This window comes from Haliaeetus leucocephalus, unplaced genomic scaffold (assembly GCF_000737465.1).
Source record: "Haliaeetus leucocephalus isolate CR32 unplaced genomic scaffold, Haliaeetus_leucocephalus-4.0 Scaffold506, whole genome shotgun sequence".
Lineage (NCBI taxonomy): Eukaryota > Metazoa > Chordata > Aves > Accipitriformes > Accipitridae > Haliaeetus > Haliaeetus leucocephalus.
In genome coordinates this window covers 8,498,026-8,521,941 of record NW_010972942.1, presented here as the reverse complement: position 1 = coordinate 8,521,941, position 23,916 = coordinate 8,498,026, and the positions used below count along the sequence as shown (strand labels likewise).

The 23,916-nt window shown below is 44.5% G+C and overlaps 2 protein-coding genes across 3 annotated transcripts in view; one reads left to right on the top strand and one right to left on the bottom strand.

Moving 5' to 3' along the window:
* The window catches only part of TRIM55 (tripartite motif containing 55), a 37,951-nt gene extending 17,253 nt beyond the window's left edge, over positions 1 to 20,698 (top strand). The window contains exons 8-10 of one of the 2 annotated variants that reach the window (XM_010575916.1): positions 1,077 to 1,297; positions 3,228 to 3,515; positions 20,572 to 20,691. In XM_010575916.1, coding sequence (XP_010574218.1) covers positions 1,077 to 1,297; positions 3,228 to 3,515; positions 20,572 to 20,691 — 629 coding nt within the window. Of the gene's footprint in view, positions 1 to 1,076; positions 1,298 to 3,227; positions 3,516 to 20,571 lie in introns of both variants that reach the window. The other variant, XM_010575917.1, reaches the window with a different exon arrangement.
* Positions 20,699 to 22,860: 2,162 nt separating this feature from the next.
* On the bottom strand, positions 22,861 to 23,902 carry CRH (corticotropin releasing hormone). The gene has a single exon (XM_010575914.1). The coding sequence runs from the start codon at positions 23,867 to 23,869 to the stop codon at positions 23,342 to 23,344; it is 528 nt and encodes a 175-aa protein (XP_010574216.1). The 5' UTR covers positions 23,870 to 23,902; the 3' UTR covers positions 22,861 to 23,341.
* Between the last annotated feature and the right edge of the window lie 14 nt (positions 23,903 to 23,916).

Genomic DNA, 23,916 nt, shown 5'->3' with positions numbered 1-23,916 from the left:
CTGCCACATCCCTGCCACACACGCGCATCTGCCAAGACCGTGACCTCCTGCTCTGGGCACCCCCCCCCCATCTGATGGGGAATGTGACACCCACCTCTTGGGGACAAGGCATTAGGAAGGGTTTTAGCAATCGGGAGCTCAGTCCTACATCTGAAACTGCTACTACAGTCAGTGAGGTGTTCTCTGCACCCAGGGGATGCGGAACCAGAGATTCGGCACTCTGCTTATAGGAGTGTATTTGCCTGCAGAAACATTTCTCTGTTACGAGGGCATTACGTACTTTGCAGATCTACATTCCTTCTACATACTCAGGCAGAACCATAACCTGTGCAAAATGTGCAGCCAGTTCGGAGCTTGGGTTAATGCACCCATCTAAATTTATTTCTCTGAAGTGCTAGGATGGCTCTGAACAACATCTGACATTTGTGAGGATGAATAGTGTGATTATGCAAAGGAAAATGCATTGTTGGAGGGCTCCCTCTGGAAACGAGCCAAGCCACAAATGCTGACAACAGGATGTGTCAGATGATGCAAAAGCAACAGTTTGACCAAGTTTGACGGTCTGGTTTTAGGGAGGTTGGTATCCCAAACCTCCAGTCATGTATTGCAAAGCACTGGCCTGGTAAAGATTTATTATGATGGCTTCAATGGTGTTTAAAAAAAACATATACCTAAAATTGCAAGAGGGACTGTTTTCCTGGCAGATTGTGCCAGACCAGGTGCTGTCTCCCCTAAAAGTGCAGGGCCGTGCTGCACGTCACTCATGAGGATGACTGCATTGGCGGGACTTTCTGTCCTCCTTCCCATGGAAAGGGCCAGTTTAAGATTTTAACAAGCATGTGTGTTCTGTGTCCTCCCTGCTGCGAAGCGCCTGCTGGCAGCTCCATAGCAGTGCCCAGTCCAGGCTGTTGGGAGCAGGCTCTTTACCAATGCCCTCTCCCCAGCCTGTGTCCGCTGCCAGGCAGCAGATTATCAGTAGCTTTGCCGTGCAATTGTAAATGGCTTTTTAATTACATAAAGACTGCAGCCATCTTCACGTGGTGCTCAGCCCTGTCCTTTTATGCATGTCCTATCAGAGGAGGAGGGAGAAGAGGAAGAGGAGGAGACAGTGGATGGTGAAGATTTGGATGAAGTCCACACGGAGTCATCAGGAGGGGAGGAGGAGGAAGAGGTGGAGGAGGAAGGGGCTGAGAGAGCATCACAGCCACCTCAGCAGGACCCTGAATCACAAAGCGCAGCGGGAGAGCCCCCAGCTGAACCCACTCCAGAGCCACTGCCCGCTGCCCCGGCTGGTCAGGTGAGTGCCCCCAATGTCCCACTGCCCTGCCAGCTATTCTGGCTGCACCCCAGCAGAGCAAGAAAACACTCCCCTGTGGCCTGTAGGCACTGTACGTCAGGAGCGTGGCTAAGGGAGTCCATGCTCTGGAGAGCAAAATTGTTTATTGTCCTTGTACACATATACGCAACTGTACACTGTGCTCTCGACCTGCATATATATTGCTCGATAGGCAAAAAATTACGCTGCTAGATAAACTGAGATATATATGGGATACATAAGACAAATAAGAGATTCTGTTTGGGAGTTAAACGCATTACAATGGATGTTCTGCTTGCTGTGATTTAACTCAGACTAACTATTATAAATGAAATGGTTGTTAAAATATTTATACTAAGAGAATTTGTCGTTCCCTCTGGATTTAGTGAGCTTTCCACCACCAATTTTTAGATCATACTTCTAATCTATTTTCTGTGAATGCTGTTTGCTGCCTTCTGCCCTGGTCATCCTAGGGATATCGTCTAGGTGGAAACAGGGATGTCATACACCAAACAGGAGAGGAAACTGCTCCTTGCGACCTAGCAGCAAAAAGATTCAGGTTTTGAATAATTTAGGCCAGCACTTTTTCTTAAGGAATGTGATTAGAATGAGACCATAATTGCCACATATTCTAAAAGACTTACATAAAAAAATATACTTTATGTGCTACTTTAGCTGGCCTCACATTCAATTAATTTAGCAAATTCTCCTCTTATGCAATTTACCCAGTGAAGTTGCTGAGCGGGTAAAGGCTGCTGTGAAGATATTGGAGGAGGCCAGTGTGAAAACAAGAGAGCACATAAAGAATCTTTGACTGTAGCAAGCTCCCAACATAAAAAAAAATAAAATAAAGACTATAGATTCATTCTTGCTTTGATTTAGAAAGATATGTGAGTTTGCACCAGTTTTGTGAAGATGCTCTTAAACCAAGCTTTATTAATATAACCAAAGTTTGTCTTTTGAGGATTTGCACTGACTTAACTAAACTTATGTCGCCTAACTGATGTAGGTTTTTATGCAAACAAGAACTAGGCATAAGCAATTCTGCCCACTAACATGAAGTCCCTCACTTCTAAGGCTAAAATGGGAAAGGTACGGCATGCTGCTGTAGCAGTTGTAAAATGCCATTAGGAGATGCTCAGACATGGAGTCAGACATGGCATGTGGGTGTTGCGGTGTGTGGGATCCCTGTATTTCAGCTTTTGCCTTCTGGTGTAAGAAAGGCAGAGCAGAAATGCTGTGGTGATAGCAGGTGCTGTGTGGGTGAGCCCCGAGAGCTTGATGCAGGTAGAGGTGCAGTTCAGCCAGCTCCTCCTCTTCCTGGCAGAGCAACTGTGCTTATAGCATTGACAGCAAGGCTGGCGGGAAAATGTTTCTTGCCAATGTCTTTGTATTCCCCTTATTCTGACTGCTCATATCAACAGACTCGTTGGCAAACCTGTTGTTCTTAACCCAAAATGCAACAAGCCATTCGAAGGTACCTACACCTGTCGTTCATGGGTGGTACCGGTTCACAAGGGTCTTATGCAGAATTTCTTATATTTTTAGGATTGAATTGGGTCTTTATCTGAATTAAGGAACCGCTTGCTCACTCCCATCTCAGTCAGCATCCCCTTCCCAGATAATTCTATTCTATTTTTTGAGTATCAAAGTATATGTATTTGAGTATATTTTTGCGTATCTCTCCTATTCTATTTTTTGAGTAACTTATTTTCTTCCCCATATCTGTGCTATTCGAATGATAGTTGCTTTGGCTTCGCGTTTTGATTGTAATTCTTTCAGACCATATATTAGGACAAATCTACTCCTTGCAGTGAGCTATAAGAAACATGGCATGCAGAGCAACGTGGCTATGGCAGGAAGGTAACGTGGTGCACTCTGCTTGTTCTTCTCTTTATCTGTCCTGATTAAGGATGATGTTGTGACACCAAGTGGTTCTCAACAGACCCCAGAGTCTGACACTCAAGTGCCGGCCACAGCAGAAACCATCGATCCCTTGTTTTACCCTAGCTGGTATAAGGCTCAGTCTCGGCAATCAAGCAGTCCGAGCTCAACCCCGGTGAGTGGGTTGGGGAAAGTAGGGCCTCCTGTTTCTCTGGAAACAAGTGCAAAGAAGGCAGAAGCCCCAGCAGTGGCAGCGATCGAGGAGAGTGCACCGGGGAGTGGTAAGGAAAGTAATACCACTGCAGCGACGTCCAAGGTCAGTGCTACCGAAGTCACTCCAGAGGGCTGTGACACGCAGCAAGGCGGGAACGGCAATTGTTAAGGAAAATGTGACTTAATTTTCCTCTGCATGCTAAAGAATACGAATAATTTCAGAAATATGGAAACGGCATAAGTTGTCATTTCAGCAAATCCACTGGATTTACAGATGGTTTCAATATGTGACAGGCTGAATTTTCAACTTCAGAGTAGCATGCCTATGGCTGCTTGTGCTTAACGGCCAGTGCACCTCGCTTGTGTGAGCTGTTATCCAAGTTGCTCATGCACACACTCAGGAGCTGTTGGAGAGGCTGGCAATGTCTCTGTGCATCAGATATTTGCATGCATTAGTAGCAGACAAATCCTGTGCATGACATTATTCTCATCACCTGTTGAAAGCCTGTGTACATCACATGTCATCCCACCACCACTGATTGAGGAGCTATGGCTTGGCTTTGCCTTCTGCAGCTCTGTGGCTGCACCTGGAGTGTACGGCTTCCCCACGTGAACACGAAGCTATGCAAATACCCGGAGCCTTCTTGTGTGTTTGATTGCCTCTCAGTAAGCAGTGTGATTTCCTGGGTTCAGATCTGTTGCAGAGAGTTTCCTCCAAGGATTCTTGGGACTTGATTAAAGGAGAGCATGAAGATAATATATTCCAGTTCTGGGTTAGACTACCAGCAGCATGATGGGATAACAGAGACTGATGTGTGGGTACGGGAGGGGGTTTGCCTTAAGATTACAATATTAGAGTTGGTATAACCTGAATTTGAATATTCCTTCTTCTGCATAGTGTACGAACTCCACATGGGTCAAAGGTCCAAGGAACAGAGCTGAGGGAGCTGTGTGTGAAGGATTTGCATACTACACCAGCTCCTGCTCTAGTGCCTGGCTACCAGCCCATGAGCAGCACTCTCTAAATTAAACCATCCTGATTTATAGGCTTAAGCCATATGTTTTAAAAAAAAGCAATTACCTGTATGTGTGCAACGAGAGAATATGTGTGTGTGTGTGAAAAAGCCCAAGTAGGCAGTATTTCATACAGTTTCCTTTAAAGTTGGGAGTCGACCGTCTAACATACATAAGCAGCCGTACCATGATAAACCATCACATGGCAGGCAAAAAGTTAGGAGAAGGAGTTCATACAGATATGATAAAAGCTGGAGGCTTTAGCCAGTGACACTTGAATTTGGTGGTGGAAGGATTCTCAATGACTTCAGTCTTAACAAAAGCAACATTTGACCCCCAAATTTCAAGTCAGGGTTTGATTTGAGAATATTTGAGTGGAATAAAAAAAAAAGAGTATTTTAAAATTACCAAATCTGCTATGACCTTGTCTTCTTAAGTATATTCCAAATGAGCTGGCAAAAGCAGGTAAATTCACAGTGAAATTAATTGCTGCTGTTTTTTTGTATTGGTTCCACTAATGACTGGGCAGCCAAACCTCACCATAGGGAGGTAAAATCCTTACTGGGTAAATTCCCTGGGAGCTTGCCGGACTGTGGTCTGCTTCCCTGTGTCCTAATTTACCAGCAGCAAGCAAAGGAGCAAAATTAAGGTTTGATGTGGCCAACTGTCTGAAAAAACAGTGGCAGTGGTTTTCAGTCACACCAAAGCAGCAACCTGGTACCCAGCTCTCTTCATCATCAGGTATTGGGAATAAAAACAGGCATGTGGGAAAGATGTCAATTCCTGTTGGCATGTGAATTTGGGGGTGCTGAGTTTCGATATTTTCCCAGATCATGAGTGACGCTGACATTTTGGGAGGAGGATGTTTAGAACAGTAGCATGTGGTTCTGGGGATGGGGGGAGGAAGGAGCAGGGGACACAGCTGAGGATGGGGTTGCCCCTGGGCTGGAGACAGAGGAAGGAATAGGAAAGCTTGGGAAGCAGAAAGGCGCAGAGTGTGCTGAAGAACAGAAAAAGCAGAGTGACCAAGCTAGGAAGGGTGATGCCGCGAGATGATGCCATGGTCAGATTTGCAGATCTGAGCTGAAATGTGGCTATGTGATGAGCAAAATGGCCTCTGTCGTGTGGCAGTGATCATTTTTAAGTATGTGAAGTTCAACTTTGGTTTTTTCCCTGCATGTAATTTTTACACAACCCACTCTGAAATGCCATATTTGTTTATTTTTTTAAAACCTCGGCTGATGTTCCTCACACCACTGTTTTTACTCCCTCCAATTAAAGGATCTCATGGAAAAGTGCTGTGGAAACAGAGCTTTTTCACTGAACGTGGTGATAATGACTAGTTCATGTCATGACAATATTGGTGAAGCACTCTTCTTATTTTCTCACAGGAGTTAGCATTCTGCATATCACTTTTGGCATTTCTTGTCATACTACATCATCTTTGGAATCTGATTCAATACATGATTTGTACTTTCATGGGTAGGAAATATTTTGTTTTACCATTAACTAACAGTTAAAATAGTGTCTCTGGTGATGTTCCTACATGGTTTTAAAGGATTTTTTCCCTTTCTTCCCATGCAAAAACATCATGCTAGTTCACAATACAAGCTGCCTAAAACATTTCTTCCTCGCACCTTTGAAACGCCGCCCTTCAGCTTACTCCTGCATGGTTAAACATTGCATCTCCCTGTTTCAAAATGAAAAGAGACATTTACTCCCTCAGATAGATGGGCTTATATTTTAGTTGCTGTTCAGGTGACCAGCAGGATGGAGAACCTGTGGGTTGACAGGAGACATGAAGAGCCCCGAGCTTGTTCAGTCCAACAAATGGGGGAGGAAGATCTGGAGAGTAATGGTTGTCATCAGAGGGGTAAATATCAAGAAGAAAAAAAATCCACCGAATAATCCTGCTGTTGAGATTCCCACTGTGAGGAAATCACTGGTGCTCCCTGGGGAGATGGCTCAAGCCCTGCTCCCTGGAGGTCCCCATGTTGAGAGTGGAGAGAGTCCCCTCACACCCCAGCCCACACAGCACACCCCACATGTTGGAGACTCCTTTTCAGGTCCTTTTCCCACCAAAGGCATCCAAAGCCATCTCTGCCACATTCCCAGTGAGCATGGAGTACCAAACATGGCCCTGAAATGCGGCTGGAGGGATCCCAACCCTTTAGACACCCAAGGCTCTGTATGTGCTTTTAAATATCCTTGCTTAAAAAAGGTTTTTCTGTAGGCAAAGGCTTTTTTTCCTTAGGTCACACTAATTAAGAGCTAAAATATCTACAAGATCAAGGACTAAGAACTTCACTACCCAGTGAAGTTGTCTGGAATGCAAATACTGTAAATTAAACCTTAACTATTCCATAACATCTCTTCTGGAGTAGCTCCTTTTTGGTAGACACTGTTGGTGATTTAGTTCTTCCAGCTCCAAATTCACACCCCTCTTAGGTAAAATATATGTGTATATTGAATTTCCAAAGTGATATGGCTGATCTGCCGAGAATTCTGTGTTACCACAGGGGCATTTAATCTTATTTACTGAAGACCAAAGACCTCTGACACAAACCAACTGTAGTTACCTTTGGGTATTTGCTCTAATGACAGAAGAATTTAATTTCAGTTTGTTCTTCAAGACAAAAATGCTTGGTTTTCCCTGCTAACTTTCTGTACTGCACTCTAAACACTATACAACATGATATGGTGCATCTATGAAAAAGATGAATTATTATTCAGCTTTTATGTGCAAAAATGCCAGCACTATGACTAAAGTATATCTCTCCATAAAAAAAGGGAGAGGGGAGAAGCTATCACCTGTGATTTAGCTGTCTAAGTTATGCAAAAAGATGCACTATTTGGTGGTAATTTGGATTTGAAGAGCATCGGACAATGTGAATCTCAATTAAATTTATGGATAATAGTTTAATTTTCATTTGTTTGTGTTTGGTTTTGAAAATTTGTTGTATTATTACAAGAGGACATAGAGCTTGTTTGTACTCCTGGGAAATCAGGCATGCAAATAGCATTATGCTCTTTTATCCCTCTCTTCCTTTTTTAATTCCAAATACCTTTTGAAATTAAAAATAGACAAATGCAGAAAGCTCTCATTTCTACCATTTGAGACCTCCTTCTATGTGGTCTCTAGTGACAGCTTTATGATTTATTTAATCATGAAACAGAAAGGAGGTGAGGGAGAAAGGCATTTTGGTCTCAGACTCTATTTGCATAAAAACTATTTTCTTCTCCATGTGTAGTGAGGTGGCTGTTTAGACAGTTTATGTGTCTTTATCTTTCATGTGAGATATGAGGTCACTGCCCTTGTTTCTTTTTGTGTGGTAAGCCACTGAAAGCCAAAATTACTTGAAATAACTGTAATAATAATTTATAATAATAATATAAATCTGCATAATTGTCATCATAAAAGCAGCATATAATTTATTTTTAGGCTATTTTGATAGAATGCACTGATAGGGATTTCCTTGGTGTTCAGCAGCAAAAAGAGGTCAGTTCCACCTATTAATCCCCCAAATTTACTTTATTTAAGGGCCACTTCACTCTAAGGAATTGTATCGATGCATCAAGAAATTTCCTCCAGAGTGCAGGAGGGGTATCAGCAGGGATACGGCAACAGGAGGTGCAGCCCACAGGTGTACAGATTGCTTGGTCTAAGAAGGGACGGCAGGAGATGATTCAGCATGAACAAAATAGGAAACTCCACACTAGAGGGATGCATCCCACTTCAGGGAGTGTCTAAGTCAGAAGTATAGTCACCACAGGCTGCTTCTGTGTCTGACGGAGGGCAGGAGGCATCTCCAGTAAGAGAGACAGTTCACCAGCTGCTGCTCATTCACTCTTGGCACCTCTTCACATCTGCCTGCTGAGTGTAAGGTGACATCGCTTTTAACCCAGATGCCTCTGCTCGGTGTCTAAAGTTGGGAGGGTCTTTTGAAGTGAATCTGAGCCTCTGCGGATGACAACTTGCAGCAAATGATTAAAACACAGGGAGCGGGAGTAGCTTCAATGAGCTGCCTTGCCACCATGTGGAGTAATGTGTTAGTGGAGGGTGACATAGACATTAACAAGCAGCCCTTTCCAGTGCATGGGAGAAACAGAACTTAGAGTCCAAACCAAAAACTTAGACAGCTTAGAGACAGTCTGTGTAATGGGTTACATAAGGAGGTGAAGCAAGCCTTCACCGAGTCCTAAGTTGTCTTCTTGTGTTCACTCTCAGAAGACAGGCCAAAAATAAGCTAGGAAGAAGAATATGTATTTTGTGCATTAGACTTCAGAAACTCATTCACCTGTTTGGCATTCCAGGACTCAGGCATGTGGCTTTGTGGTCTTTACACCTGAAGGATGCTACCAATGGCATATAGGTGTGGAGCTTTAGGCGTATGAAGAATGATGTGTGTGTTTTGTAAATGCTCATGGCACCTAACTGTTAGACTGGCACACCTGAAGGGGCATATGGTCCTTCAGGCTCTTGGAAATCTGACTTCTAAATGTGCATTGAGTCATCTGTAGTAGTAAGATTAGTTTGCAGGAGTGCTGAACATCTATCACTTCTAACAGTGCAAATGCTCAACTCCCACAGCTAACAAGCCAGGTATGTAAGCCCCTCTTGCTGCCCAGCTTTAAGCAATCAGACGTGAAAAGCTGGCCCTAAGTTCTGCCCTTCAATTCCCTTGTGCGGACCCCTGATAGCTAGAGAAAGCCATGCACATCAAGAACAGTAAAACCACTTTCCAGGAATGTGTAGTCCTTAAAAATGTCTTCACATGTGGAACCACTCTACCCCTTGTTTTTTAATAGAGGAATCCCAAAAATCAGCAGTCACAGGTATTTTACAACAAAACTTACTTGTGTTGTCACTGGAAGTAGGCAGATCCCAAAATACCTTATATCTGCTCAAATTATTTCAGTCTGGTTAAAATACAATGGATGCAATGGATGCATAAGGAAAAGTTTGTTCAGTTTTTTTCCTGAATCAGATTTTTGTAGGCAACATCTCTCATGCAGTGACACCATATAAATTTGTGAGAGTTTATGAAAGTCTTGTATTCACCTGGGTCTCTGGTTATCCAGTTTATTTCACCTAAGATGAAGTACTGGACCCTATATTCTGTTGCTCAAACTCCCCGTCAGAGAAGTGGTTGTCTGTGGCTCCGAAGGACTCAAGCGCATATACTTAGTTGGAAAGGAAATGCAAGTTAATCATCCACAAACAGTATTCTGATCTAATTTCCCTTTGCTGCCAGTAAGTACAGTGCTTTAATTCTGTAGGGATATAAAATATAATCAGGACTGAGCTGTTTGGGAGGAGAAATACTAATGGAGTGGCCTATGTTAATCTTGTTTCATTAGTTTTAAAATTTTCTATTACTTGCTAGCAACCTTATGCCATCTGCCAGAATTACCATAGGGACAGTCCTCTCTGTATTCATGTACTGTAGTTCTCTTTGCCCTGCTGCTGAATACTTCAATTTCAGCTGGTGATCCTTCCAATATTTTTCCATGAGACAGCTTTAAATCACATGTCAGAGAGGTCAGCGCTTAGCTAAGTTTTAGCCAATTGGTTGTCACGTCAATATGCAGACAACACGGACAAAATAAGATCATTCAAAACCAAAATAAGCCTGAGAGAGATCATGCTGTGCTCATTGCCCATGTACCTCTGCTTTTCTACTGCTCTATAAAAGGTACGGTCCCACATTTTAGAGCAGCACTGCTCTGGAATGATTGTATGAGCGTGGTACACTAATGTATGTATGGCAGTGGTACACAAATAAAAATTTCCTTTCTCTTCTCCAAATTGGAAACTCAGTCTTGCCAATCTGCTCAGGTAAGGAAGCTAAGTCTCCCCTTCAAGCCAACTGCTTGAAAAGACGGGATTACTTGCTCGAGAGAAGGCAGTCTTGCAAGGCTGGATCTTGGAGGAACAATGCTAAGTGAGGGTCTCCCTCCCTTATGGCCCACCCAACACAGCCTTCCCACAGTTTGCCCCCAGAGCAGGACAAGAAGTTTGTTAGTGTCAGCAGCAGGCGCAGCCCAGGCAGCTCTCTCCCAGGAAGCCAGCTGCTGCTCCGAAAGCTCTCTGCTCCCTGCAACAGCTGTGTTTAGTGCTAATGAAGGATCTGGGAATGCGGAGAGCAGAAGTCAACTTGATATTTACCAGCCAGGTCTTGATACACTTGTACTGTATTTTTTCGTAGGTAGAAAACTGCATGGGTTTATTTCTGCACCATTAAAAAATCTGCAGGGTTTGACTGAATGAAAAATGGATCATCTATCCTCCGTGTAGTTTTGTAGGAGACCCATGAATCAGCTAGTGTACAAGTCCAAATTAAATTCTGTTTGAAGCTTCTTCCTAAACATCTCCTAAATTTCACTCGGAAAAAAAAAAAAGTGTTCAGCCTGTAGCTGAAATACAGGACAAATGCTAGATGCAAGAAACTCAGTTAATGGTCAAAAAATTCTGCCTTTGCTTCTCTGTAATTTGATTTAGTGAGTTGGGACTCAGTTATAGCGGCCGGGTCTGAGGCCACGCAGGCTCATGTTCAGTTGGTGGCAGATTCTGCCTGTAAATTTCCATTTTGCGTCTTGACTTTGTGCTTCAGGTGAGATTTTTTTTTTTCCTCAGTTTAGCAAATACATGCAGAGAAAATCTGGAAAGCCTTGATTGTTCCTCTTTTAACACCTCTCTGTCCCTTGCTTCTGAGAACTATCTGGGTGATTCAGAGGCAGCAGTGATGAGTCGTGAGGGCAATGCATTAAGACCAGCTTCCAGACAACAGTTTCTCATAATTAATATGAGAGGCAAATACTTTACCTGAAGTCTTACCTCAAATAGTCTGCTCTGTGATTTGTCTGGTGAGTCATAGATACCATCTGATTTATGTATATTTCATTTTTTTCAGTCCATTACTAGCAAAAGGACCTCCACAATGACAGCATGGACAAAATTATTTCTCCTGTTCAAATTAATATAAAGCCAGGCTCACCTAGACATTGCCTTTCTGCAACTAGCTCATTTAAATACCGAATTCTACCTCCACTCGACCTCCTCCAAGCATCGCTCATTCAGGTCATTGTTAAGGCATTCAGAAAAGACAAGAGAGTGTAAACAAAAAATATTTCTTAATCATGGATGAACTGTTGCTGTTTTGCATCACATTAGGGTAGATTTATGTCACAACAACACAAGCCATCTGTTTGTGAAATATTTGGTTAGTTGTCATCCTACTGCCTTGAGACAGTTCAGGCTTTCAGTGTAGCCATACGCTCGTCTATGGAAAGCAGTGCTTGTAGTCCTGTAACCATTAGAGATGGATCAATATTTAAATACCAGCCTATCTACCACTGGCGGTAATTAGTAACTGGGCCTGAGTCCTTGTGTTTGAATATTGTATCATGTAACTTCCAGGCTTTCCTGACTTGTGAGCAGGCAAGGGGCTGGACCACAGCACCCTGCAGGATTCGGTGCCCACCTATGTGATATCTGAAATGGAGATAAAGGCTGGGGGGGCTGCACGTACAGCCAAAATGAAATGGAAAAAAAAAGGAGGGGGACATATCAAAAAGTGTGGATTCAGTCTTAGATCCCTTTTCAGATTATATATATTCTTGACATCTTTACCTGACATCTTCAGGCCATTAAGACGCCAGTGACTAATTCAGAAAACTTGTTATCCCAGGCCACTGGCCAATGGAGATAGGTAGGTGCTGCAATGTTCAAACCATGCTACAGATGTCCAGCATAGGTGTCATGCCTTTGACTGAGCAGAGAATAAGGATCTCACAGTCCTGGAGAATAAGTAATCTGAGTTTCGCATTGCTCTTTTTAATTTAGAAAGCACCCTATAAAGCCTGCCTGAGTCTATCTCAACCTCCAAAGGTGGTGATCAAAATACAGACCCAGTCTCTTAGAGCACTCCTAGTTCAGCACTTCTGCACACAGAAGAAGTGGCTTTTTTTCACAGTGAAACACTTGCTGTATGCCTTGCTCTATTACAAAATGCCTTACTGAGGAAAGGTAGCTGTTGTTTCCCCCAGCAGTGCTGGTGAGCCTTTTCAACATCTGGCATCAGATATTTTTTTTAAACACATTCACTTTTATATTTATGCATAATTTTATAAATTAATTTTATAAAATAAATAGATTCCTTTTTTAAAAAAATGGAAGTGGTGCCTGCCCAGATGCAGGTCAGTTCCAAGTTTGTCTCTGGTGACAGTGGCCTGTGATCTGTGCTCTATACTCTGTAATAACCTGACCAATAACTATGATTGAATCCAAGGCTTTAAGCGCAGCATTTATCACAGCTTCCTTGGACTTCACCTGGGAACAGTGCGAGATGGGCAGAAGGGAGCTTGGTTTAATATCTTGCACATCGGTTGGCCGAGTACTGTGCAAGCAAGACAGCAGCATTGCTAATAGGCAGGCAGAGATTACAATGTGAGATGTGGTACAACAGACATCTGTCTGCGAAGTCACGGTGCTGCTCACTGAGCAATGTATTGTTGGAGTAGAGTCATTTCTTGGCTACCAGCTTCATTTGCTGTGGTGGTAGTAAGGAGGAGATACAGGCAACTGAAGACATGTCAAAACAAGCACACAAAGGAAAAGGGCCAGCAGCAACAGGTGATGAGGGAAAAAATGTTTTAACTGTGGCCAAGACTTTCTTTTTCTGTTGTGTGGTGGCTTTAAAGAATGGCAACTGGTTGCTCTAGCTGATGTTCCAGCTTGTCTTCCTGCATCTCCATCAGTGTGGTTTTGTCTCTGAGAGAAGGTGTGCTGTGTCCATAGCTCACATATACCACCCCCCGCATATTTACAACAGCCCAAGTCAGTCAGTCATTCACCATATGAGCAGTGCTCCAACCTCCAAAGCACAGTGTGTGTCTACACACCTTGCAGCTATGCTGGCCCCCTTATCTGCTCCCATGAATGGAGCTCCGGGGTGAGTCACAGTCTGAACTGGCACTCTGTCTCATTCATTGGATTTACAAAAACACCATTTGCAGAGGAAGAAAAAGCTTTAATTTACAACAATCCATATTACTCAAAGGAAAGGCCACCTGACAGAGACAGACATGATGTTAAACCATTACTAGGTTTGCGACTTCTCCCTGAAAGCTAATAGCGAATTTTCTCTCACATGGATTAGATGGGTTACTGCCACAGAGACGTTCTTGGAAGGTCTTTACTTCACATTTAACTTGTTGAGCTGAAGTAATATCTACTTGTCTCATGAAACAGCAGTAGGAGGAAGAGGGGAGAACTGGTAGCCGTGAGTAGGTTTCTGGCACTGGTGACCAGCGCATACCACTTACTCCTACAGCCTCTCAAGATGATCCTTCCTTTGCTAAACAGTTCTCCAGCAGGGCTGGAAGGGAGCAGAAATGATAGATGGCTGATTGATCAGGAGGTCCTCAAAACTTCACTCTGAGAGGAACAAAGCATGATGTATGGATAGATCCAGGAAAGACTGTTCTGGTCATGCAGCCTTAACATTCACGTGTTTGTAAGACTCTCCTCTTGGGTTTCCCTCATTTTCCTGGACAGTGGCAGGACCAGGTTTTATGCCAATCTGTAGTTAATCACTCTCCACAAAAAGTAATGCCAGTGAGGTGCAGCAATGGGTGAAATATTACACAAGTATGTTATTTCTGGCTTTTTTGTTTGAGTCATGAAAAAGATAGGTGACATAAATAAGGGAATTTTATTTCCTTTTTGACAAGTAACAGTTAGAAGAAAGCTGCTGTCTCACAGCGTTCCCTAAAACTGTTTCCACCACTGTTTGAAGTGTCTGGACCTCCATATCCTATGGGAGATGTGTGGATCCTATACCAAAATAAGCTAGCCATGCTATTTACCTCTGAAATATATTTGGCCTCTTTAAGGTCATTATGTAAGAGGCATTGCATTAGACATTATCCGCATAATGTTAATTTAAAATAATGAAAATCTATTGAAGAAAGGCATTTCCTCCCAATGGACTTTTAAAATTCATTACTGACCACTATTAAGAGAGTGACATATCTAGTACCGTGACTGATGGAGCTTGTCTGTGCATATTATTTTCTCTGCTACCATATGTATTTCTGTGGCAGGTAATCATAGCAATTATTTTGGAGAATATTCTGTTGGTTCCTGCTAATAAAAAAGAAAAGATCCATACAAAATAAGCAGCGTCTTAGCTTGAAACAGTATTGTTGTGTTATATGTGACAGCTGCCAGGTGTTATGCTGAAGGAGCTAGACTGAATAAAAATATGAAAACAAAATGCTTGAACTAAAGTTTAAACTATTTAAAAATAACCTGTTGTGCTCCCTTTGTTTCCACTGCCTGGAAGTGTTGAGCACCAGAAGTGTTAACACTTGACATTTGAGGCAGACAAACATAGCCTACAGATTCTGTGATTGCTTTGAGACCAGCTAGCATTTTTTAATTATTTCTGTTCTTATCAACACTGGAGATTGTTTCTAAACAAGCCAGCTAAAATATGGGAATTAACGTTAATTTCTCACTCATTTTCTGCGGCTACAGAAATGGTAGAAGCAAGAAGCTTTTCACTGCTTCTCTCTCCAAGATCCACATTTTCTAAAAAATTCACACTCTTGCTCTCCTGCTGGGTCAAGAAGAGACAGTGAAGGCATTGGGTAGTTCACATGCCCCTAAGGGTGTAGATCCATTTTTTTCCTCTGGCAGCAAAGGTGATTTAGGAGTTTCTTGCCAAATGGCTCTGCTTCTTATTCCTACCCAGATGCCACCACTCACACGGCATTCATTTGTGCTGAGGCAGCTGCTTGTTGGGCTGTGTTGGAATCAAGTCATTCAAACAGTCCAGGTTTAAAAATACCTTCCTTCACCTCAGAAAACAACAAAAAATTGACATCATTCCAGTGACATTCTCATTCTTAGCACAGCCCTGCAAACAGCTGCAGCAATGCAAATGGACAGTGAACCGTGGAGGCAAAATGGGAAGAGGTGGATGGGGAGCCAAGGGGCAGGACCTGCTTTGGTTAGCATTGTTGCTCCAGAAAATATTCATATAGCTGCACAAGAGGGCTATTTGTAACCAATCATCCCATCCATCTGCATAGTTGTAAGAAATAACCCCCTATCCTAGGGCATACTGACTTCTAATAAGCCATATGCATTCTTTTCTCACTTACTTACTTCACAGTAAATCTAGACCTTTCTCATTAATTCAGTCAAAACTGAGACCACGACTCCACAAGATGGTAAATATAGTTTTGGAGAATTCAGCAATAGGTCAGAAATAACATACTCAGGTGACACAAAGCATTCAGCTAATACAAATTCACTAGGTAGAAGCATATTTGTTTAAAAAATGTGAGGCGGCCTTTTTTGCTTTGCCAACAAAGGCATAATCTATTCTCCTGCAGCCAACATAAAACTAGCAACCATTTTTGTTTTCTGATTAATTACAGAAAATTGTGATTGTTTAGTTATGCTCAATCCAGATAAAATATACTGCCGGGTGATCTACAGCCCTGGAGGAAACAACCATTTCAGCCCTCACTTCTTTTATTTCACACATCTCCTTGCAAGCTGGTGTGATAAAACCTCTGAGAGGGACATCATAACAATGGTTTCTCCAGATCCTACCTTATCAGAAGTCACCAAAAATAAGCAAAAAATTGCCAAAACAAACACCAAAGTAAAGAAGACTATGAAGACCCTTCACCTTTCCTCACCACTTCCTAAATTTAGGAGTTACTGATCTTGTAAAAGTAATAGAGCAGTCAAAGTTCTCAATTCCTATCAAGCAGTTTTCTGATATCCTGAAGTATATGACTGGAATCTTTCTTGTGTAATTACTTAATAGCCACATCTAGTCTAACCTGGTCACCAAGAGTGTCTCTAGAGTCAGTAGAAAGAAACAGGTACCTCCAAAGGGCAATCCACCCTGCAGACACTTCTTTTAGGATAGGACAAATCACCCGCTGGTTGTGCCTTTCTCTCATCACTCGCATTAGAGGGAATTAATATGGTTTGCTTGAGTGGATATCTTGTTCCTGGATGACTCAAGTTTGGTAATATGGATCCCAGTTTTTGTACCTAAAGGCTATGGAGATTAATGTTGGTAAAGCAGAAAACAACATGTAGACTTCACTGTGTTTCAAGTATCTAGAAGGCCTAGACTGCCTATTTTTCCCCAGCACACACAGGATAACTGCTAGGCCCTAATAAATGAAAACTTTATGACAAAGCCATCCCACTCACTCTTTTCCTCCCCTCCACACCCTTCACAAAAACCTTACACAGATTTAGGTAGTGCTCTGCTTAAGGAAACAAATGCTAAAAGATGCTGAATACCTGCAACTTTGATACAACTCATCAGGTTAAAATCTGAGATCCTTATACTGTTTATTCATGCAAATTCTAGTGTGCCATATGCTGAGGAGTGCTGAATGGCTGCTCAGTGGGAGTTGTGGTTGCTCAGCACCTCCAAAGAATTGGCATGTAAACTCCAGCCTGGACTTTGCTTATGGGAAAAACAAATCCAATCATCAGTCATGCGGGGTGTGCTTCCCTCCCCGCTTCATGAGCTGGCCTGGTGAAAATGCCTGGCGCTTATTAAAAGCATCATCTGATGTCACTCAACACCACAGGGGAAAATATAAATCAAAGTGTAAGTATTCAGCACTCTCTCAGCATTGGCCTAATGTGATTAATGTAATCTGAGGTAAACACTTTAGTTATTCCTTATTACTGTTAGGGACCCAAATCAAGGGTTGGGACTTGTTATTCTAGGTAATGTGAAAAACAAGCCCTACCCATGAGATCGCCAAGACTAAGATAAAGCTCAGGTAGAAGCTTGACAGCAGTTACCTAATAGCAATGGACGGACACAATGAAGCATTGAATCTGAACCGTCTGAAGGGCATGTGGCAAGGGCTGTGACGTGCTCAGCAGACAGCTTTTCTCTGGCAGCAGAGTAGGTCTGTGGTAACAAGGAGACCAAGGTGATTCGGGATGAGATTGGAAGGACCTACAGAGGGGTCGGATGCTCAAATCCCATTGACACTGAGGAGACCTGCTTCTGCTTTCTACCTTTCAGAATCACTTCCTGGTTCAAAAAAAGTTGTTTTCTGTAAAAGTCTACAGCTGAAATCTTTGTCTCAGACAATCCCAGCACACTGTATAACTCTGAGTTGTGTGGCCTGCTGTTGGAAGGGGGGAGTGGACTTAATAATGTGGACAGAGTTGCTCCTGGCACCTTTTGATGGTCTCTTGCCTCCCACGAGGATAGCATACCTCAGTCATTGTATGACTCAGAGCACAAATACTACAGTGTCACAGGTGTGAAAACACAAGTCTAAAAGCCAAGGAATGGCTCTATTGTCAGTTTTGTGCTTGCTTCACTCCCAGCTGGGTGTGATGGCAAATGATTGCTCTTGGAAAGGCACATTGAGGTATTGCAGACTGGCAGCCTGCTGAGCCCAGCGAGGTGCAGGGGGTAAATGCTTCATCCAGCCAAACCCAGTGGGAATCTGTTGGAGCTCTGACATTGTTTTGCTGACACAGGAAGATGTCATCACAGCAGAATATGAAGGAGTTAACACATTACGAAATACAGTTTTGGCAGTGATGCAGACAAAGATTGTTTTGTTTGAAATGCAGTACCAGCAGTGTTGGTTAACAAGGTAATGCAGTCACCTTGCCAGTCTAAGTCATTACATTGTGGGTTTTTTTCTTCCACCATGTTAGGTCCAAATCCTATGAAACAAGCTGCTTAACTTCAAGCCCATAGATAGTTCTTTGCTTCAAAGTTAACCTTAGTTTAATGTATATTTCTGGATAGTGGCTGGTTGGAATAGCAAGTGGAGGTGCTAAAGGAAGCCCATCTTGCACAGGAAGAGAAATGACAAGGTGCCAGTGTGTTTTTAAGTAAAAAAGAATAAAAACTCAGGAAATTATTTTTTAAACCTCTTGCCACTCCCATTCCTTTGCAGGGTGAGAAGTGAGAAGGGCTGTCCCATGCCTGCTTACACACAGTACTGAGGGCTCAGTGCACAAAATTGCACAACCAATTTCAAAATGACTCTTAGCTAGTCCAGGCACTCCAGCTGTCCTTCCAAAAATAAAAGGCAAAATTTTCAACATCACAGAGGACTAATAAACCACCTACGCTCCTGCATCTACCGAGATCAAGAGAGCACAGAATCCCTTACGACTCAGAAAGTCTAGCCATGTATTTACTGCTGATACCTGACTTTTGTAATCCCGTTGAAAGGTTTGCATTCAGCACTTTCCAGGGCTGAGAGGCAGATCTTCTATAATCGGGACTCAATTAGGTACCTGCCTTTTCAGCTGAAGATCTGGCCCCGTGGGCCCAGTTCTTTACAATACTTTTGCATAAGCTTGGGAGACAATCCTCACCAGCATTCCTGAAAATGGACTTCTGTATTCAAGTGGGCAGCTGTTTCTCCCAGATTTTTCACCAGGCTTGTGCTCTCATTAAAGTATGTGATAAACTTAGCAAGCAAAAGCTATATTCTTCTGCAAGATCCTTGTCCATAAAAATCCTTTCTGAGCCCTGTATTTTGCAGTGAGTAGCAGTGAGTGCCGTGCTTTGAAAATATGAATGTAAGTCAAAGATTAGTCCACATTTCAAATCTTAGAGCAGATTCTTAGATAGTATTTCACTGGAACAAGTGGGGCTATTCCAGTCTAGAGCAACTGAGGATCTGAGTCTAAAAAAAAAAGGAGCTATGAATTCTAATTAGATATAAAGAAAGAAATAGGGAGCTACTTTTTTTCATACCTCCATGCTGTCTTGTTTGTTGGTGTCCTGACACTTAAATAGGTAGTAACTGGAAGGAAGCCCAGTAGCTAAAATATACTTAACATACCACTGGTTCTTACTAATTCCTAAGGTCCACTTTAACATTAAGCACTTACAAAAATGCTTAGGAAAATAATCCATCCCATGCTTCAGTTCCTCACAAGCACCCCTGCTTCATTGTTTCTTCCTGAATATGCCTGTTAGCATCACTGCTTTGGTAACTTTCCATTTTAGGACAATATTATAAAAGATTGAGTCATGTTAAAATTCAGAGGACACTACTCTGGCATTCTCCCTCTATCGAGTAGTATCATGACATCAAATAGTTTTCCTGAGATCATGCTGAAGTTCCCAAAGTAAGGTGAAACCCTGCACAGAGAAGACTGGCAGTATGTCTATTTTAATTTTAAGAATGTATAATAATGTATATGCATATCTAGGAATACAGAGGGAAAAAATTCCTGTATTATTGCAAGTTAAATTTTGGGTTTAATGATGAAGACACATGGCATCCCTTAGCTACCAAATCACCCATTTTTATACATTTTATCTTTAATAGGATTTCTGATACTATGACAAAGCCAGTCTTCATTCTCTGCCAAAAGGGTCTGAAAACACTGGAACTAGTGAAATATTTTGGCATATTATACTGGTCTGTTAAATATTCAGCTAATTTTAAAAATAGTAATAACTCCTGTGATTAGCAGCTACAGCATATCATGTCCAGATTCCTTTTTTTTACTGTAAGCGTAGGATACCTGTGCAAACAAAAGCAGAATTGGGCCTGGGATATAAGCAGAAGCTTATATCTTTGTATTATTTATCTCCTGTTCTCGGGCTGAGTGAAATTGAAGTGAAATAAATATTAAAAGACTTTAACAAAAAAAAACCCAAAACACATCCAAGGCAGATTTCATGACAGCAGAACAAGTATCATTTTGAGTGGCAATGCACTGACAATAACTTTTGGCTTTGGTCCACATCAATCTGGAGGCCCAGCTACACAAGCCAAGCTGGCTCAGGATCCCTTCTAAACAGGCAGTTATCACCTTCAGTGCAATAGTATTCCAGAGGTCCAAATCAGGACTAAGCCTTTTGCACAGGTGCAACACGCTCACCCGGCATAATCCTTCCTCTGCCGTTGTCCGTGGCAAAAGTCCCTCTGACTTCTCTGGCGTTAGAAGTCTGGCTGGCCTCCCCAAATTTTCATGCTCCCTGCCTTTTCCCCTCTTTCCCCCTTCATTCTGTTTTTCTGCGTGTTGTGAAATCTTGAGGATTTTAATACAATTCATCTTTGCCTCTTCCATTTGTCAACCTTTCCTTCCTTTACAGACTGGTTCTGAACCATCCCCTCAAGGACGAGTGGAGGAAACTCCCGTGAGCAATGAGAGGGGTGACGAGCCGGCTCGTCATATCTTCTCCTTCTCCTGGTTGAACTCACTGAATGAATGATGACTCACTCCAGCTGGCTTCTGGTGTGCTTCTCCTCGGAGGGACCGCGAGTGCAGGCAGCCTGGCTGCAGTCAACAAAGAAACTGGCCTGGAAAGGGACATCCGAGCAGGTTTCATTCCCAGGAACTCAGTTGACCTCCACATCGTACCCAGCCCTTGAAATGACAGTCCTGAGAGGGATGGGAGCATGGGGACAAATTACTATACTGTATTGTAGTCAGAGTGTTTTCCAGTAATTTCTTGTTTCCAAGGGGAAAATAGCATCACTACAGCTGTAGGCTGAGCACTGCTCGTGTTTTGTTACTCACTTTTTGGCACGTCCCCGTGTAGGTGTAAATGCTTCACCGATGTTGTTAGCTAAAATGCTGGTATGATATTCACTAGTAGCATCCTTTGCCAAAACATCGTTTCTCCTCAGTACCCTGCTGCGTCCCTGCTCATCAGTGCTGGTGACTTCAGTGACACTATTGCACCCTTGGCACCCCCAAATCAGGGTTGTGTCTAAGCACCTCCCTGCAGTCACTTGTAGCCCCCCCGGTACCAGTGCCTCCCCAGCGGCAGAGGCTGAACACAGGAGGGCAGAGGGAAGCTGCCATTTCTTCTTTTGCACTTGCCCTTCCTGCTAAGCCACAACAGATGACGCTCACATAAACAAGTTATTTGTAGGGAAGGTGCCCAGCGGCAGGGATGAGGAAGGTGCACACGCCGAAAGCACTGGCCAAGGCTCCGTGCATGGGTGCAGGACACAGATCTGAGTGTGTGGAGCAGGCACTAGAATGCTGCCCACGTCTTGTCCAGCCGGAATCTGTGTCTACGTCTTCTCAGTCATCCGTGTGTGTAAGAAAAGGGGCATGTTCTTGCATGAAACCAGAATGCGGTGAGGGTTTAATTTGAAGGCCCCGTGGTGTGCTGTAGAAAAGGCGAATGCAGAATGTCCTGATCCGTGTGCATGTCAGATGTTGAGCCGTCTAATGAAATCAGATTTGTGTCTTAAAAGAAGCTCTACAAGTTGTACCGAAGGTGACACTCTGCAAGTTTTGCCACTGGGGACAGGGTGTCAGCACTCGGTAGTGTTTAAGAGAGATTGGCAGGTTGCCGGGAGTGCTCGGTGCCATCGGGGACCAGGTGCCAAACTCTGCACTAGGGTTAAGTGTGGATCTTTCCAGGAGCCCCGAGCCAGGCCCTAAACACACTGCTTTGGCAGGGGATTGTGTCGGGCCATAGGTCTGCCCTGCGCCCCAGCAGGACTGGTGAGCTGGCAGTGCAGACGGTGAGGGGTCAGCCCCAGTCCCGGCCACCCCTCGCTACAGGGCTGAGACATCAATCCTCACTTGTCTCTGTTTCCCCTGGAAAACGCTCCTGCGGCAGAAGTTTTGGAGGGCTGCATCGGCCGAGCTCCGGGCAGAGCTTTGAGATTCGCACAGCCCAGAGCGAGCATCGCTCTGCACCACCACCGCCGCCACGTCGCCTCCGGCTGCGGGAGCAGCTTCCCTGGGATTTGGTTCAGAGTGAGGGATTTCCGATTTTCTCCCGGTCGCCCTGAAGGATTTCCCCCAGTTCCTCCCGGGAAGTTTCTCTACACGCACCGCCACCTCCCCAGTGCCCCTGGGAGGGGCCCGGCTTGGGCACGGCCGCCGGGACAGCGGGGCAGCCGAAGCGGGGAGGAACCTGCCCTTTTGGGGTGCGGGGAGGACGAGCAGAGCTAGAAGGAAAACACAAAAGAGATGCCGGAGCGCCTCACCCCTTTCCCACCGCTGCGCCCTGGCAGGAGGAGGCTGCGCAGCCCCGGCCGCAGCGGCAGGAGCCGGGGAGCCCCCTCGGGGTGCTGCTGAGGTGGGAGTCTGCAGGGCTGGGGGCCACCCACCCTGACACCCACCCACCCCCCCCCCCCGTTCTTTCCCTCCGTCCCCCGGAGCAGCCTGTGCCGAGGGCGGCGGAGGGAGGCAGCCCCTGGCCGGGCGGCACGTCGGGGCGTGCCTCTGGGAGATCCCGCAAGGACGGGGGCTCCCCGGGGCGGGGAGGGGAAAAACATCCCCGGGGGTGACTTAGGGGTCCCTGCGGCTCTGGGGGTCCGCAGCCGTGGGTGCCCCTCCTCCCCCCACCCCGGTAAGCGCTGAGGGAGGAGGAGCAGCCCTCAGGCATCTAGGCAAGAAAGTCTATCAAGCCATCTTTACTTTGCAGCTTTTATTAAAAATATAAATATTAAACATTCTCTTACACAACAAAATCGACCGAGCGCTGAAAAGATGTTTTATTGTGAAAATGTTTACAGGAAAAAAAGTGGATTTAAAGTAGCTTACAGAGATTCCCCCTCCCACCTCCCTGCCCCCAGCAGAAAAGTTATCTGTCTTCTTGGCACCATTTCTTCCAATGCTCACACATCCCTACGTAGCGATGGCACTAGAATAACTGGGAAATGGAGAAATAAATAAAGGTAGGGGAGGTTACGAACGACACTCGTGTTTCTGCACTTGGTACACGGTTGTGCATGCTAGTCAAGGGACAGAGGCTGTTCGGAGTACACCCTTCTAGGTTTAAAGCTATATAAAAATAAAGAGATGACATCAGAGCAGCACTATGGTACTTCGGACGGTGTAATTATTCTTGTGCTAACTGCGGAATCTCTTTGGCAAGGCGGGGAGGGGCCGTTTCATTTCCCGATTATCTCCATCAGTTTCCTGTTGCTGTGAGCTTGCTGCGCTAACTGCTCGGCTCGGGCCATCTCCAAGACTTCTCGCAGGAGGTGGAAAGTCAGATCCAGAGAAATAGGGGGCTCCTCGGATCGCTTCTCCCTCTCCACGGCCTCCCCCTCGGCTTCGCCCTCCTCGGGGCTCCCCAGCGAGCTCTCGGGCAGCTGCTGCAGCTGTTGCACCGCCGCCCGGAAAAAGTTGCTGGCGGAGGCTTCGGGCTGTAGGTGGCTGGTGCTGCTGGGAGAGGCGGAGAAAGAGCCGACGGGTCTCTTGTTGAGGTTGCCCAGGCGCAGGAAATACTCTTCTCCCATGCGGAGCAGGACGGGCAGAGTTTGCTGCTGCTGCTGCTGCTGCTGCTGCTGGAAGAAATCTGGCTGGTGCAGAGCCCCGTGGGCGGCTACCGGGCTCTTGCTGAGAGCTCTGCACTCCTGGCAGGGCAGGAGGGCGACCAGCAGGATTCCCGTGGAGACCAGCAGCGGGATCTTCATGGTCGGGGCCCAAACCTGCGGGGGCAGACGGGGGACGGGGGACGGGG

Coding starts and splice junctions, on each gene's coding strand:
- CRH (XM_010575914.1), bottom strand. CDS start 23,869: ATGAAGATCCCGCTGCTGGTCTCCACGGGAATCCTGCTGGTCGCCCTC.